Below are 12352 nucleotides of genomic sequence, written 5' to 3' on the forward strand. Positions count from 1 at the left end.
AAAAAAAGACCCCGTCACAAATGCGCAGCATGTGTTCTGCCCCGTTTCACCACTGGATACAGTTTTGTTTCATGTTTTTTGTTTATTGTCTGATTCTAAAACATTTCCCCGAAAGGTCAAAAGCTACCGGGGAAAATTTTGGTCTTTTCGAATAGCACATTGACGTGTGTTTAATCAAAGGTTGAATCCTAGACTGTTTTCTAGTTTCTGGCTCCATTTTGACCACAGACGTGACTTTGCACATTCTTGCAAATGGAAAACACGTATATTTGCAAGTGAGCACCAACATTGCTCATTGATATAAACACCAAGGATGTAAAACCCTTTCTAATAAACAAAATCTCCAATTCCTAGGATTGGTCGAGGTGACCTCCAAAAAGGGCCAGATTCTCAGAAGAAGGAGAAATGTGTTGACTAAGTCTTGACTAGAGTGTGTGTGAAAGCTAGTGCTTTAAGAGCTGTGACTAATGCTGAATCACCACCGTACAATTACTAAAATACACCCCGGCAGTACATCCATCCCTCCACCTTGTGTCTGCTCCACTCAGGGGAGGAAGTTTTTAACCCCCATAAGGAACTTTTGAAATTTCTCCTGAATTCGTTTTTCTTTTTTAGGTCTAGCTGATGTGTGGGAGCTGCGTTGTGCTGTTCTTCACTGAATAGAAAACGTTGAAATGGGAGAGGAAGACTAAATAATGGACCGACTTACAGCTTGAATGGGATGAGTCACTGGTCTGTAAATGTGAATATACTTTTAAAGGACTCCAGAGCTGAGCTGGTAAATGCACAACACGCTAGCATACTGTAGCTGGACAATTAGGCCATTATACTAGGGATAACGGTGAGCGATGGCTACTTCAGCAGTTGGCCTAATATTGATATATAGCGCAGATTCATTGGAGGAGAGGCCATCGGACAGAGATTGTGTGAAAATCCATGTGCACGGCCTAACCAGCGCACCAGCGGAGGGCGGTTACGTCCCCCTCGTTGCCTCTCAGAGCCAGAGAGCCTTTTAAAAGGCCACAACGGAGGCTAAGTGGCGGGGTCGTTTGCTACGCCACCGCTTTACAGGCCGCTGTGAGAAACACCGCTCGGGCCCCGGCAGCGCCTGCTTTTAAAGTGACGGGTCGCGGGCAGGTCCGGCGGCTTCTGCACCGCGAACCTCGTTTGGTTGCACCAATGCGCCTGCGGTCACGTCAGGGCCTTGAGCCGGGCCTCCGCGGAGCTTGACGTGACCTGGCTGTTGTGCGGAGAGACAGACGCGGCTTAAAATATCTCCCGGGCCTGACACAGCGCTGCTCCAGCTGCACTCTGTAATTACCAGCAGAGCAATCAGCGGACTCGTTAATTTCCCCTGACCGACGGCCGCTGACGGCTCAGTTGCACAAAATGCACTGGTGCCACTTCGTAAGCAAACGGAGCCGGCGTCCTAAAGCGCCGTGGGGCGCAGCAGCACGAAACAAACAAAGACATGCAGATGGAGCCGAGCCCGGCGGTCGCGAGCCGGACCGGACCCGCTCATGAGCGCTCGCCACCAGAGGCGCTGCACACGGAAGCGGCCGTCCCGCTCCTGCGACGTACCGATTGAAGGGTGCAGCGACGGGAAGCGGCCCGGAAAGTAATTGGGGTGAGCGGAATGGCCCCGGATAAATAGGTCACTTAGCGGGGTTGTTTACAGCAGCGGCCTGGCATGAGGAACGAGCTAACATGCAGCACGCCGCGATAAGGCCCGGCTCCAGGCCCGGGTACAGGTGCAGCCGCTCAAACACACGAGCGAAAGGCAGTCCGGCAAAATGAGAGGCATAATCTGCAGGTACAATCATCTCTTTTACTGTGTGATAATAATTACCCTCCACTGCTGCCAGCTTCATACGCTGCACCATAAACACGATTTATTTCCCCTCTCTGCTCTAACCTGATGTCACTGCGCTCCTCTCGCTGCAGTCCCAGCATGCAACCTGGATGTAGCGCGAGGAGAAACAAGCGCAGGATTCATCAGGGTTCAGATTCATGAAGAATGACGGGAGAACCAGCACATTGTCTTGGCTTTGTTACCAGCTGCAGCACAACGGACGTGTGTTTGAGCCAAGCTGGTAATAATTGTCTGTCGTCCGGCTTTATCTTTGATAAATTAGTCCGATCCAGTGTCACCTGCAGGTCCCATCAACATGCTGTAACGTGTCAAGTCCCAGCAGGCAAAAGGAGCGAGTGTAATGTGATTTTAAGCATCATATACTGGTTTATGAGACAATAAACAGCCACAGCATATGAATGTGTGCCTGCTGCAGGTGTGTGTTCATGTTGGCCATAAAAATGACATGACTGCTTTCACTGCGGCCTCCAGTGGAGAGCTTCACGTGAAGACAGGCCACGTGATGTCCATCTACTGTGCTTTTGTTTCAGAGAAGCTCATCAGTTAAACGAGATCTAAGAAATGAAGCCATTCTGAATATTTTCCTAAACATTATGAGTCTCTGATAGAAAATAAAGGACTATGCACCGGAGACTCTACTATATCACTGGTGTATTGAGAATGGAAACAAAAGCCAGCTTATTTAACTCTGAAGGTTTCCTCTCAGTGTGGAATGTTAATATTATAGGAAACATCACTTCAGCAGACTAGTACTTTTCATATAAATTGTCGCTTCTTCTCCTGCTGGAACCTTTAGGGACCACTTCTGCTGTAGCCGAACCTCTGTAGGAAACTCTGTGGAGAAATATTGGAGATGAACTGCATAATAGTTTATGACTAAGCATTAAGTTACTGTACTGTGTGCAGCTGGGCTGATATGATAAGAGACGGTGTGTTTGCATTGTACTGTGCACCTGCAAGAAACCCGAGCAGCGATGATCATGTACATTTTGCAGATTTCTTCTTTATGCTCAATGCACAACATAAACCTGAGGTGAAGAATCAAAAACAGCGATTGCCCTGATGTTTGGTTACGTAACACAGTCCTTCTGCAGTTGCATGCATTACCATGCTGGTGCTTCTGCAGTCGAGTGCTGCTGTGGTCGAGAAGCAAAAAGCCAAAAGAAGGTAAATAAATAAAAGATTCCCGCTCACCAACTTCTGAATGCAGCAGCAGCAGCAGGAGGGAGGACTACAACCCTGCGCCATGTGATGATAACGCTTCACGTGGCCAAACATGACCTTTGTTGGATTGGAATATTTGAGTTTCTGTAAGAACAAAGCAGCGGCGCGAGGATGAATTGATTAGCCTTTAACGCATTATGCAACTGTCAGTGGAACTCTCGGATGCGTGATTGTCAAGCATCCGCCCTCAGACTCGCTCTCTCTCCCTCCAGTTGGAATGCATAATTACGCCGCGTCATCTGTCTTTTTTTTTTTTTTTTGCAGGTTTGTGATGTATTCTGGCTCGTCCCACATCTCCGGCAGCGCGTGAGTCAGCGCGGTCCAGCGCCGCGTTACGCAGCATCCAGCTCGCCTTTATTTCTTCTCCTGGGCTCGAATCAGGCACTCGTAAGTATTTTAACGTCTCACACGCTGCCACAAAAGACACAGAAAAATCCATTTGTCATGTCCCTCACAGTACAATTCATTATGGATGGTGCGGTGAAAGACTATAAAAGCACCACTAAAGCAATTGCTTTAAAGGGTCAGCTTTTCAGTGGCTCCTGAGAAACCAATTTCAGAACATAATTAATCTTCAGGGAGAGATGTTTTGTGCTGTTTGGTAAAGGTGGAACTCTGTCTTGTATGTCAGTAATTGAGAATGGATGATGCTTACGAAAACCCAGGGCTCTGAATGTCGGCCTTTCCGCTCATTGTGCGGCTCTGAACATCAGGTGCAGATAACCTTGTGTCCTTGGCCAAATAATGCAAGACTTTTGAACGTGGCTGTTGAAACGCTGAACATATACAATACACAAAGATTAAATATGTTGCACATTATAGTTTCTGCTGTTGACAGAGACACGAGGTCAACACATCCACATACGCAAGTTGTTACATTCCAATACTTCATCAAAATGTCTGATGAAAGCGTTTGCTGGATGTAGCTGCAGCAGGGGGGCGGCGATCACAGGGTGACATATGAAGCGCTGAGGACACGGTGGCACAAATGGAACCGTGAAAGAGAGAGACGGCGACACTAACGCAACGCTGACTGTTCAAACTAAACGTTCTGCCTCGGAGTTGAATGTCTCAGAGGAAAGAATCATATTCCAATCAGCTCATCCATACGCTAGAGGGCTAACAGCATCACAACCAGGTGTCCATAACACACTGTGCTGCTCTGTATCATCTGGTGCAATTATGACATCAGCCTGCAAAAAAGAAAAACATTGCGAAGACAAGGCGTGACTCACAAGTACATGCGCGCACGTGCAAGACAAATGGCCGAATAGGCAGCGGAGCAGGAGGGAGCGGGTGACGAGGGAGAGAGGACCGCGTGGCCATTCATCTCCTGGCTCGGAGCAGGCAGGTACACAGGTACGGCCGGCGATATTTCACTTTGACTCGTCTCATCCGCACTAATGACATTTAAGGCAAAGCTCCCCAGGAGAGCCCACAGAGGCAACCTGAACCACAGCCCCACTCCTCTCACCGCGCACAGCCTGGGACGCTGCTGCGTTTAGGCGTCGTTACACTGCGGTTTCGAAGCAATGGGATCATGGTATAGCAGTAACAACCTAATAAGTATTAAAATTAACTTTTTTTAAATGAAGAATATATTTTTTTATTTTTCCGGGTTAGCTTTCAGGTTTTATTAATCTTTTAAAAATTATGGTAAATAACTGCTTATAAATGAACTGATTTCATCTAATTGGAAGAAAAGTGAATGTGCTTTGATAGAGGAACAGCGGGAACGGGTTAGAATAAACACGCTCTGTGATTGGCTGAGCGCACCCGGAAGTCCCGCCCTTTTCTACCGCCGTCGTCTTTGGCGCAGGCGCTCCGGCTTCCCGAAAGTCAACCGTCAACGGCGGAACGGCTCAACATGGCTCCCAAACTTGGACTCCCCGGCGGGGCAGCGGTCGCGTGGTGGCTCGTCCTCTGCCTCGTGCCCCCCGCGGAGGCGTACGACGCGGGCGACGCCCTGGCCCTGCTGCTGGGCGCCGTGGTGGCCGTGGCGGGGTTCTGCGCGTGCCTCGGCTGGTACGCGCGTCGGCGGAACGCGCAGCTGTGACGAGGCGAGAGGGACGCTCCCGTCGCGGCGCCGTCCACCGTGCGTCGTCTCCTGCACGTTGTGGCACAGCGTTTGTGTCGAACACACTGATCGGAAACGTGCCTTATCGGCGTGGACGCGTCAAAGACGAGGGGGAGCACGCGAGCGCCGGAGACGTGCGGAAGGAGACAAACCAGGAAGTGCAGAACCCGGAGCTGTCGTCTCGTTGCAGTGCGCAGGTCGCGGACCAAAGACTGTTCCAACAGACTGCTACACTTTCTGCTCTGCTCACTTTCTTCTCCCGAGGACGACCGCTCACATTATTGCGCTCATAGTCCGTGTTCGGAACCACCACTGTGATTTCCTGACGTGTTCCTGCTTTTGAAGTGTTGCTAATTGACTTGAGGGAGGACGCTGTTGCAGTTTGGGCTAAATGGAACGTGGCTGTTGCTTTGTGCAGAATAAATCGCTTTGTTTGCTGCTTTTCTCAGCTCCTGTTTGTGATATTTAAGTGATTGTAGCTCAGATGCTGTGATTTCATCTCCTCCACGGAATGAAACCTAAAGTGAAACTAAAAAGTGTGTCCTCAAATCTAACGTTTTTACAGTAGGAGTAAGTGAAACATGTCTCAAATATCAGTTTTAGAATGTGCTCTTGCCAAAATGATACATAGTCCAGTAACCCATTAATACACAGGTGGATTATAATGAGTACATCTTAATTCCACCGTGGGATCCGCTGGTCACTGACTACACGCACACTAATATACGTTTGATGATCGTTAATCAGCTCATCAGCCGCGTGACCATCATTTATCCATTCCTCCCAGTGCAAATGACAAAGCCACATTGTGACCGTGTCTCTGTGTCTACACGTGTGCTTACTGTACATGTGGCTGATCTCAGGTCAGCTGTTAACACAGATCGTGACAACTCAAGTCGTCACGGCTCTTTGTACACGGTTGAGAAATCAAACCCTATGAATTTATCATGGCGCCCGGGCGGAATAAAAAACAGTGCGCAAAGTGCTTCTCAATTATGCATCTACAGTACAGGTGAAGGCGTTCTACCTTGAGCTGAACCAGGCCTGGTTTGACTCTTCACTCTGTTCGTAATAGTGGACATTTGTGCGCAGTGAAACATGTATGAGTGCCGTGAAAAGCAGACGAGCAGGGACTTCTTCTAATAAACCAACGTGTTGTCGAAAAGTGAAACAAATGGCGTTAACTCAGCCTGGAAGAGTCTCGGGTGTGCGACGCGGTGACGATCCTTTACGCCAGGCTGCACACACACGCGCGCACACACACACACACACACACACACACACACACCACCGGGGCCCGTGAGTGCTGCTGTGACGCGTTACCGAGCAGCAGCGGCCCCGCTGAACAGATGTTACCGTGACAGAGGCGAAACCGCTGCTTCTCTCCTCCTGCTGCCGCTGCCGCTGCTGCTGCAACAAGAGACGAGACGCGTCTTGGATCGCAAATAGGGATGCAGGACGCATGCGCACTGGGCTCCGTTTACTGTAGGATATTCGCCGTGGTGGAAAAAAAGGGGGGCAGACAACAAATCGGGCTTTTTAAAACAGCAAAAATCCGACTCGTGCAATGTAAATAACACCCAGGAAGGACGCGCGGTCGGATTATCAACAGGTAGGATTTTGATTGATTGTGTTCGGCTGTCTCTCTCTCTCTATGCCTTTTTTTGGCCTTGTCTTGTGTGGTGGCTGCGATTCTGGGCAATTCATAGCGAGGACTTGGAAATTATTCTAGTCTAATGGCCGTGCGGATCCGCTCCACTGTTACTCTTTCTCCAGCCGATTGGGATGCAAGGACGATTTTTGATCCTGTTGAGTGTGTTTTTACTGAAATCCGTGGGATTCAAACGCGCCTAGAATCCTCGACTGACAATCGGAGGACACATTTAAACGCGTAAGTAGACGCAAACGCCAATGTTAATGAAATGAGACATGGCCACACGCTATGTCGTTTTCCTATAAACATAGAAACGATACTGTTATTGTTATATGCTGTCGTTACTTCTACCCAACATCTCTAATCCCTTCTGATAATCACACCCGCTCAGCAGGCGCAATTGTATCGAAACGCATTAAGTGTAACGCTGGCATTATATCTCAGTGTCAGTATATCACAAAACCTTTATTCTCCTACGAATTAGTCTAAAGAATGATCTGGAAATCTGACGCTGCCTCCACAAACGCCCCGGCGCCAGTCCTGCTTATTAAACGGCGGAGCTGCGATCCGGTTCAGCTTTAATCAGACTAAAACACGGACGCGTTTTGACGGGTGCAGCCTCCGTCGGTTTCCCACAGCGGATAAAGGCAGGGCGAGTTCACTCGAGGCGTCCGCCTCTACAGAGAGCCTTCCCCCCGTTTCTGCGGGCGAAGGGTGGAATCTAGAAGCGCCTCGTTTCGGACTGCGTTCATTCTCAACGCATCGCCGCGCGCGCAAAAATATGCGCGTAAAAATCCCAATCTGAGTTCGTGGCTGTTGTTTTTTTTTGGTTTTTTTTGCGACGCTCGCGGGAAAAGGCGTCGTTTGTTACCAAACGCACGACTGTCTGACCCCCCCCCCTCCTCTTTGCCGTCGCGCTGCTTTTTGTTCAGGAAATTCCGGAGCTGCTAGATAAAGGATGGAGGCGCCGTAGGGAGCGGTGTGCGCGCACCCGGGCTCCGCTCCGCTCCGCCGCCGTGCGCCCGTGTTTCTGTCCGGAGACTCGGGCTCTCCGCCGTGTCGCTAAATGGTAAAAAAATGTCCCGCAAATAAATAAATAAGTGTCAGGCCACATTCTAGGCTGTGCAACTGCGGGTAAAACAATGCGGCGGTTGTTTGGCACTGAAGGCTGACGGGTGGATGCTATTTTTCAGGGGCTGCTTTTTTAGGTGTGATGAGACAAAGGAACAAAGGATGCCTTAGAGGAGAGGGTGCTTACATGCCTGGAAACCTCTTCAAAGCACACCGCCAAATGGATGTAACGCCTCCCCCCGCCACCTCCAGATCATGATACTCGGCTGAAGCTACTCCACTATCTTTATGATCCCTCCTCCATCTATGGCGAACTACAGCCATGCAGGGGACCACACCATCTTGCAGAACGTCTCTCCTCTCGCCACCTTCCTCAAACTGACCTCTCTGGGTTTCATCATTGGCGTCGGCGTGGTCGGAAACCTCCTGATCTCCATCCTGCTGGTCAAAGACAAGAGCCTGCACCGGGCGCCCTACTACTTCCTGCTGGACCTGTGCGCCTCCGACATCCTGCGCTCGGCCATCTGCTTCCCCTTCGTGTTCACCTCGGTGAAGAACGGCTCGGCCTGGACCTACGGCACGCTGACCTGCAAGGTGATCGCCTTCCTGGGTGTGCTCTCCTGTTTCCACACGGCGTTCATGCTCTTCTGCGTCAGCGTCACCCGCTACCTGGCCATCGCGCACCACCGCTTCTACACCAAGAGGCTGACCTTCTGGACCTGCCTGGCCGTCATCTGCATGGTGTGGACGCTGTCGGTGGCCATGGCGTTCCCGCCGGTGCTGGACGTGGGCACCTACTCCTTCATCCGCGAGGAGGACCAGTGCACGTTCCAGCACCGCTCCTTCCGGGCCAACGACTCCCTGGGCTTCATGCTGCTGCTGGCCCTCATCCTCCTGGCCACGCAGCTGGTTTACCTCAAGCTCATCTTCTTCGTGCACGACCGCCGAAAGATGAAGCCCGTGCAGTTCGTGCCCGCCGTCAGCCAGAACTGGACCTTCCACGGCCCGGGCGCCAGCGGGCAGGCGGCGGCCAACTGGCTGGCGGGCTTCGGGCGGGGCCCCACCCCCCCCACCCTGCTGGGCATCCGGCAGAACAGCAACGCAGCGGGCCGCAGGCGTCTGCTGGTGTTGGATGAATTCAAAACCGAGAAGAGGATTAGTAGGATGTTCTACATCATGACTTTTTTCTTCCTGGCGCTGTGGGGCCCCTATCTGGTGGCCTGCTACTGGCGAGTGTTCGCTCGGGGCCCCGTGGTCCCTGGGGGATACCTGACAGCGGCCGTGTGGATGAGCTTTGCCCAGGCGGGGGTCAATCCTTTTATCTGCATCTTCTCCAACCGGGAGCTCCGGCGCTGCTTCAGCACCACGCTCCTCTACTGCAGAAAATCCAGGTTACCAAGGGAACCCTACTGTGTTATATGAAGGTTTTTTTCCCATCCGTGTCTCTGTTTCCCTGATTGATCTTGATCTGGGCTCGTTCCCACTGTACAGCGCCGCTCCTCTCTTTCCGTGTCCCTTCCCTTCATCCTCCAGTTGTTCCCCCCGTTCCCGCCTCTCCCGACGCTCCTCTGCAGATGTGGAGGGCGGACGGCCCAATCAGGAGGCTCCGCCGGGGCGAGCGCGGGCCGAGCGCGCCACGCGTGGAGGCTGAGGGGAACGGGGAGCGCACGGGAGGCCTGGAAAGCCTCCTGTGTTCATGTTTTAGTAAACAGACACAGCGGAAGGCCACGCCACTGCAGAGAAGCAAAAAGTTGAAGCAAGAAAAAGAGAAAAAAAAATTGACGTGACGAAAACGAAAAAACCTGCTTTGGATATTTTTAAAATGCGTTATTCTGTGAGTGTGAAATATAAAAAAGAGAAAAAAAAAGAACTGAAAACAAAGAGATGATACCTCTGAAGGAATCACTGGAAATGTTTTACATTTTAAGAGTTGCACTAAAAAAGAAGATGTAAAGATGCTTTTTCGGTCAGCCGTTGCCAGCTGCTTCGCAAGGACAACGATTTTTTTTCTTACTTTCCAAACTAAATGAATGCTTTAATTTGCAACAGACTACACAATCGCTGTAAGTAAAGCAAACGTGGTGACTGTTGGAACGCGACCAACAGGAGGATAAAATGGTTTCAATGTAAGTGATATCTTTTTCATTCACCTGGGGCGGGGGCGGGGCTTAACGACGGGGATTTACAACGTGTGGTTTTGAAGGTGCAACTTGAAACTAGAAATGATTTCTTGTAGTTTTATGACCCATGTGTCCTTCGTGTCTGGTTATTTTCTAATCATCTTTTTACACATAAGAAAAAAAAGAGGAAAAAAAAAAGACGAAATGATGTTCGGATTTTAAAAAGTTGCTTTTAAGAACAACCTTGTGCTTAAAAAAAGACAGTGAAGACGTAGTTAAATGTTTCATCATATCCATGTACCTAAACACTATCATATTGTTACTGTACTGCTGATGCCACTCCGGGTGTTCTTGCCTTAATGGTTATGATATTGTCATGTTCCTTGGTTGTTGGGTATGTTCTTTAGTTTCATTCATACCTAAAAAGTTGTTTTTTCCAATGCAACAGGAGTTGGGGTTACTGTTTTTTCCACATCAGCAATGAAATGCATGTCCATTTATTTATTTCTGTATTTATTTTTTTGAGGGGGGGGCGATGCTGGTCCACTCCCATGAGCGTCACGGGCCAAACACTGAGAAAAGCAGCCCATTTTTAGTCTGCAGCGGTTTGCCACACCCCCGCGGCGCGCTCCGAGCACGGGGCGCGTGCGCGCGCGCGTGTGTCAACGGGTGCATGTATGTGCGTTTCAGATCGGACAAACAGTCACTTCAAGACCAGAGCCTTAGTATAAAATCTTGCACAATTTGTAAAAAATGTACAACAAAATGAAAAAAAAAAAAACAACAAAAGACATTTAAGGCACACGTCTTGTTTCTACTTTCCCTACATTTCTCTCTCTACTGATTGTTTTCGATGACTTACTTTTTTCTCTTGTGGCCATTTTAATAATTATTATGTATTCCTTTTTGTATATTATAGATAGATTGTGCGTTAGTATGTGAGTCTTTTATTTTGAAGTCCCGAATGTGAGTACAGTTTCAGTTAGGATTGCATTTGCTGAAAGTAACTGTGTAATCTGTTGCTTTTTTTGAAAATAAAAAGTTTCCATTTTGCAAAATGTGCTTTCATCCCTCTCATTGGGTGGAAAAATCCAACTGTAACAGCTGGACAACATCTGCAAGACCTGTAGAGTTTCCTAAAGGTGTCTACTGTCTCTCTCATTATGAGTGCTGGGAACATCCACAATGGGATGAAGGTATCACTTTCTGGTTGCTGTTGCTGAAATGTCACTTTTGTATGTAAATGCAACTGTTGGTTGGTGTCCTGCAGGGTTTCCTGTGTGTGATCTGATCAAATGTTGGAATGGAACGCGTCTACTTTCGGAACGCGATCTTTTCTGTCACGCGGGTCCTTGGGACACCTTGTCAAAGCGTGATATACGCCCAGGCCTGTCACTGAATGTGAAGCGTGTGTGTGTGTGTGTGTGTGTGTGACATTTGACGGCTGTATCTCTGAGTTCTGTACGCGGTGTTAAAGGGAAATACCACTGAATTTTACCTTCAGTTTCTGCGGCTCGGCTGTGGCACAATGGCGGAGCACTCTGTATTAATGAAGACCCTCGCGCTGAGCCCGCTAGCTGTGACACAGAGGTTTGTCACAATCCGTCATGTTTAAGGTCACAGTGATGTGCAGCTGCAGTGTCGAGCCGTCGGGGCCAGCGAAGCCCCGGCTCCTGGCCTAAACATGCTCAGAGAAGTTAATTACATTGCGCTGTACTGTAAGTGCTGTAAATACAGTTATTGTCCACAATCCACTTGCTTCCCATGTATATTTTTGTTTCTTTCCAATCATATTTGTTCTATCACATGTGCCGGAGGCCTTCAGAATCAACAGCGCAGCCACTGTAGACGGTCTGTCTATGAGCTTTGCAAAAAAATTCATTTAGGATGAAGTGTGACGTCACTGAAGGCCTGAGCATGAACTGCACGGCCCACTGGAAGTGTGAAGCGTGAGCAGCCAATCAAGATTTTTCAAATTATTCACTGAACGTTTGGTGAAACATCATTACAAATGAGGCTCAGGGACTGAAGGCATCCATAAATTCAGTGGTATTTCTCTGTTTATCCCCAGCAATAGGTTGTAAACTGAGCAGCACAACATTCATAACATGATTGTTTCTTGCTTTTGACCAAGAAGTGTGTCCGCTGTCCTATTATCTCCTGAACTTCATCTTCCGTCTGTGCCCCCCCCCCCCCCCCCCACTGTCCAAAAACACTAAACATGGAGCTGGAGCCTCCTGTAAACACTCCAGGTAATTGAACGCTGTACTGCAGGTTGCTCTGATGAGGAATAGCTATTAAGGATCCATTTTCATTACGAGGCTGGAAATTGC

The 12352-nt window shown here is 49.3% G+C and overlaps 2 protein-coding genes across 5 annotated transcripts; both read left to right on the top strand.

Moving 5' to 3' along the window:
* Positions 1–4874: 4874 nt before the first annotated feature.
* Positions 4875–5622, top strand: LOC114863067 (small integral membrane protein 30-like). The gene has a single exon (XM_029163898.3). The coding sequence runs from the start codon at positions 4965–4967 to the stop codon at positions 5151–5153; it is 189 nt and encodes a 62-aa protein (XP_029019731.1). The 5' UTR covers positions 4875–4964; the 3' UTR covers positions 5154–5622.
* Positions 5623–6473: 851 nt separating this feature from the next.
* On the top strand, positions 6474–11077 carry gpr85 (G protein-coupled receptor 85). Of its 4 annotated transcripts, none has more exons than XM_055511131.1 (3): positions 6474–7065; positions 7761–7897; positions 8022–11077. In XM_055511131.1, exon 3 carries the CDS (start codon positions 8188–8190, stop codon positions 9319–9321), a length of 1134 nt encoding a protein of 377 aa, XP_055367106.1. In that variant the 5' UTR covers positions 6474–7065; positions 7761–7897; positions 8022–8187; the 3' UTR covers positions 9322–11077. The 4 variants fall into 4 exon arrangements, with proteins under 4 accessions (XP_055367106.1, XP_055367107.1, XP_029019269.1 ...); XM_055511132.1 differs by having other exon boundaries at positions 6474–6786; XM_029163436.3 differs by lacking the exon at positions 7761–7897.
* The last annotated feature ends 1275 nt before the right edge of the window (positions 11078–12352 follow it).

This window comes from Betta splendens, chromosome 9 (assembly GCF_900634795.4).
Source record: "Betta splendens chromosome 9, fBetSpl5.4, whole genome shotgun sequence".
Taxonomy (NCBI): domain Eukaryota; kingdom Metazoa; phylum Chordata; class Actinopteri; order Anabantiformes; family Osphronemidae; genus Betta; species Betta splendens.

Bases quoted from the DNA above. Each gene is read 5' to 3' on its own strand.
- LOC114863067 (XM_029163898.3), top strand. From the start codon at position 4,965: ATGGCTCCCAAACTTGGACTCCCCGGCGGGGCAGCGGTCGCGTGGTGG.
- gpr85 (XM_055511131.1), top strand. From the start codon at position 8,188: ATGATCCCTCCTCCATCTATGGCGAACTACAGCCATGCAGGGGACCAC.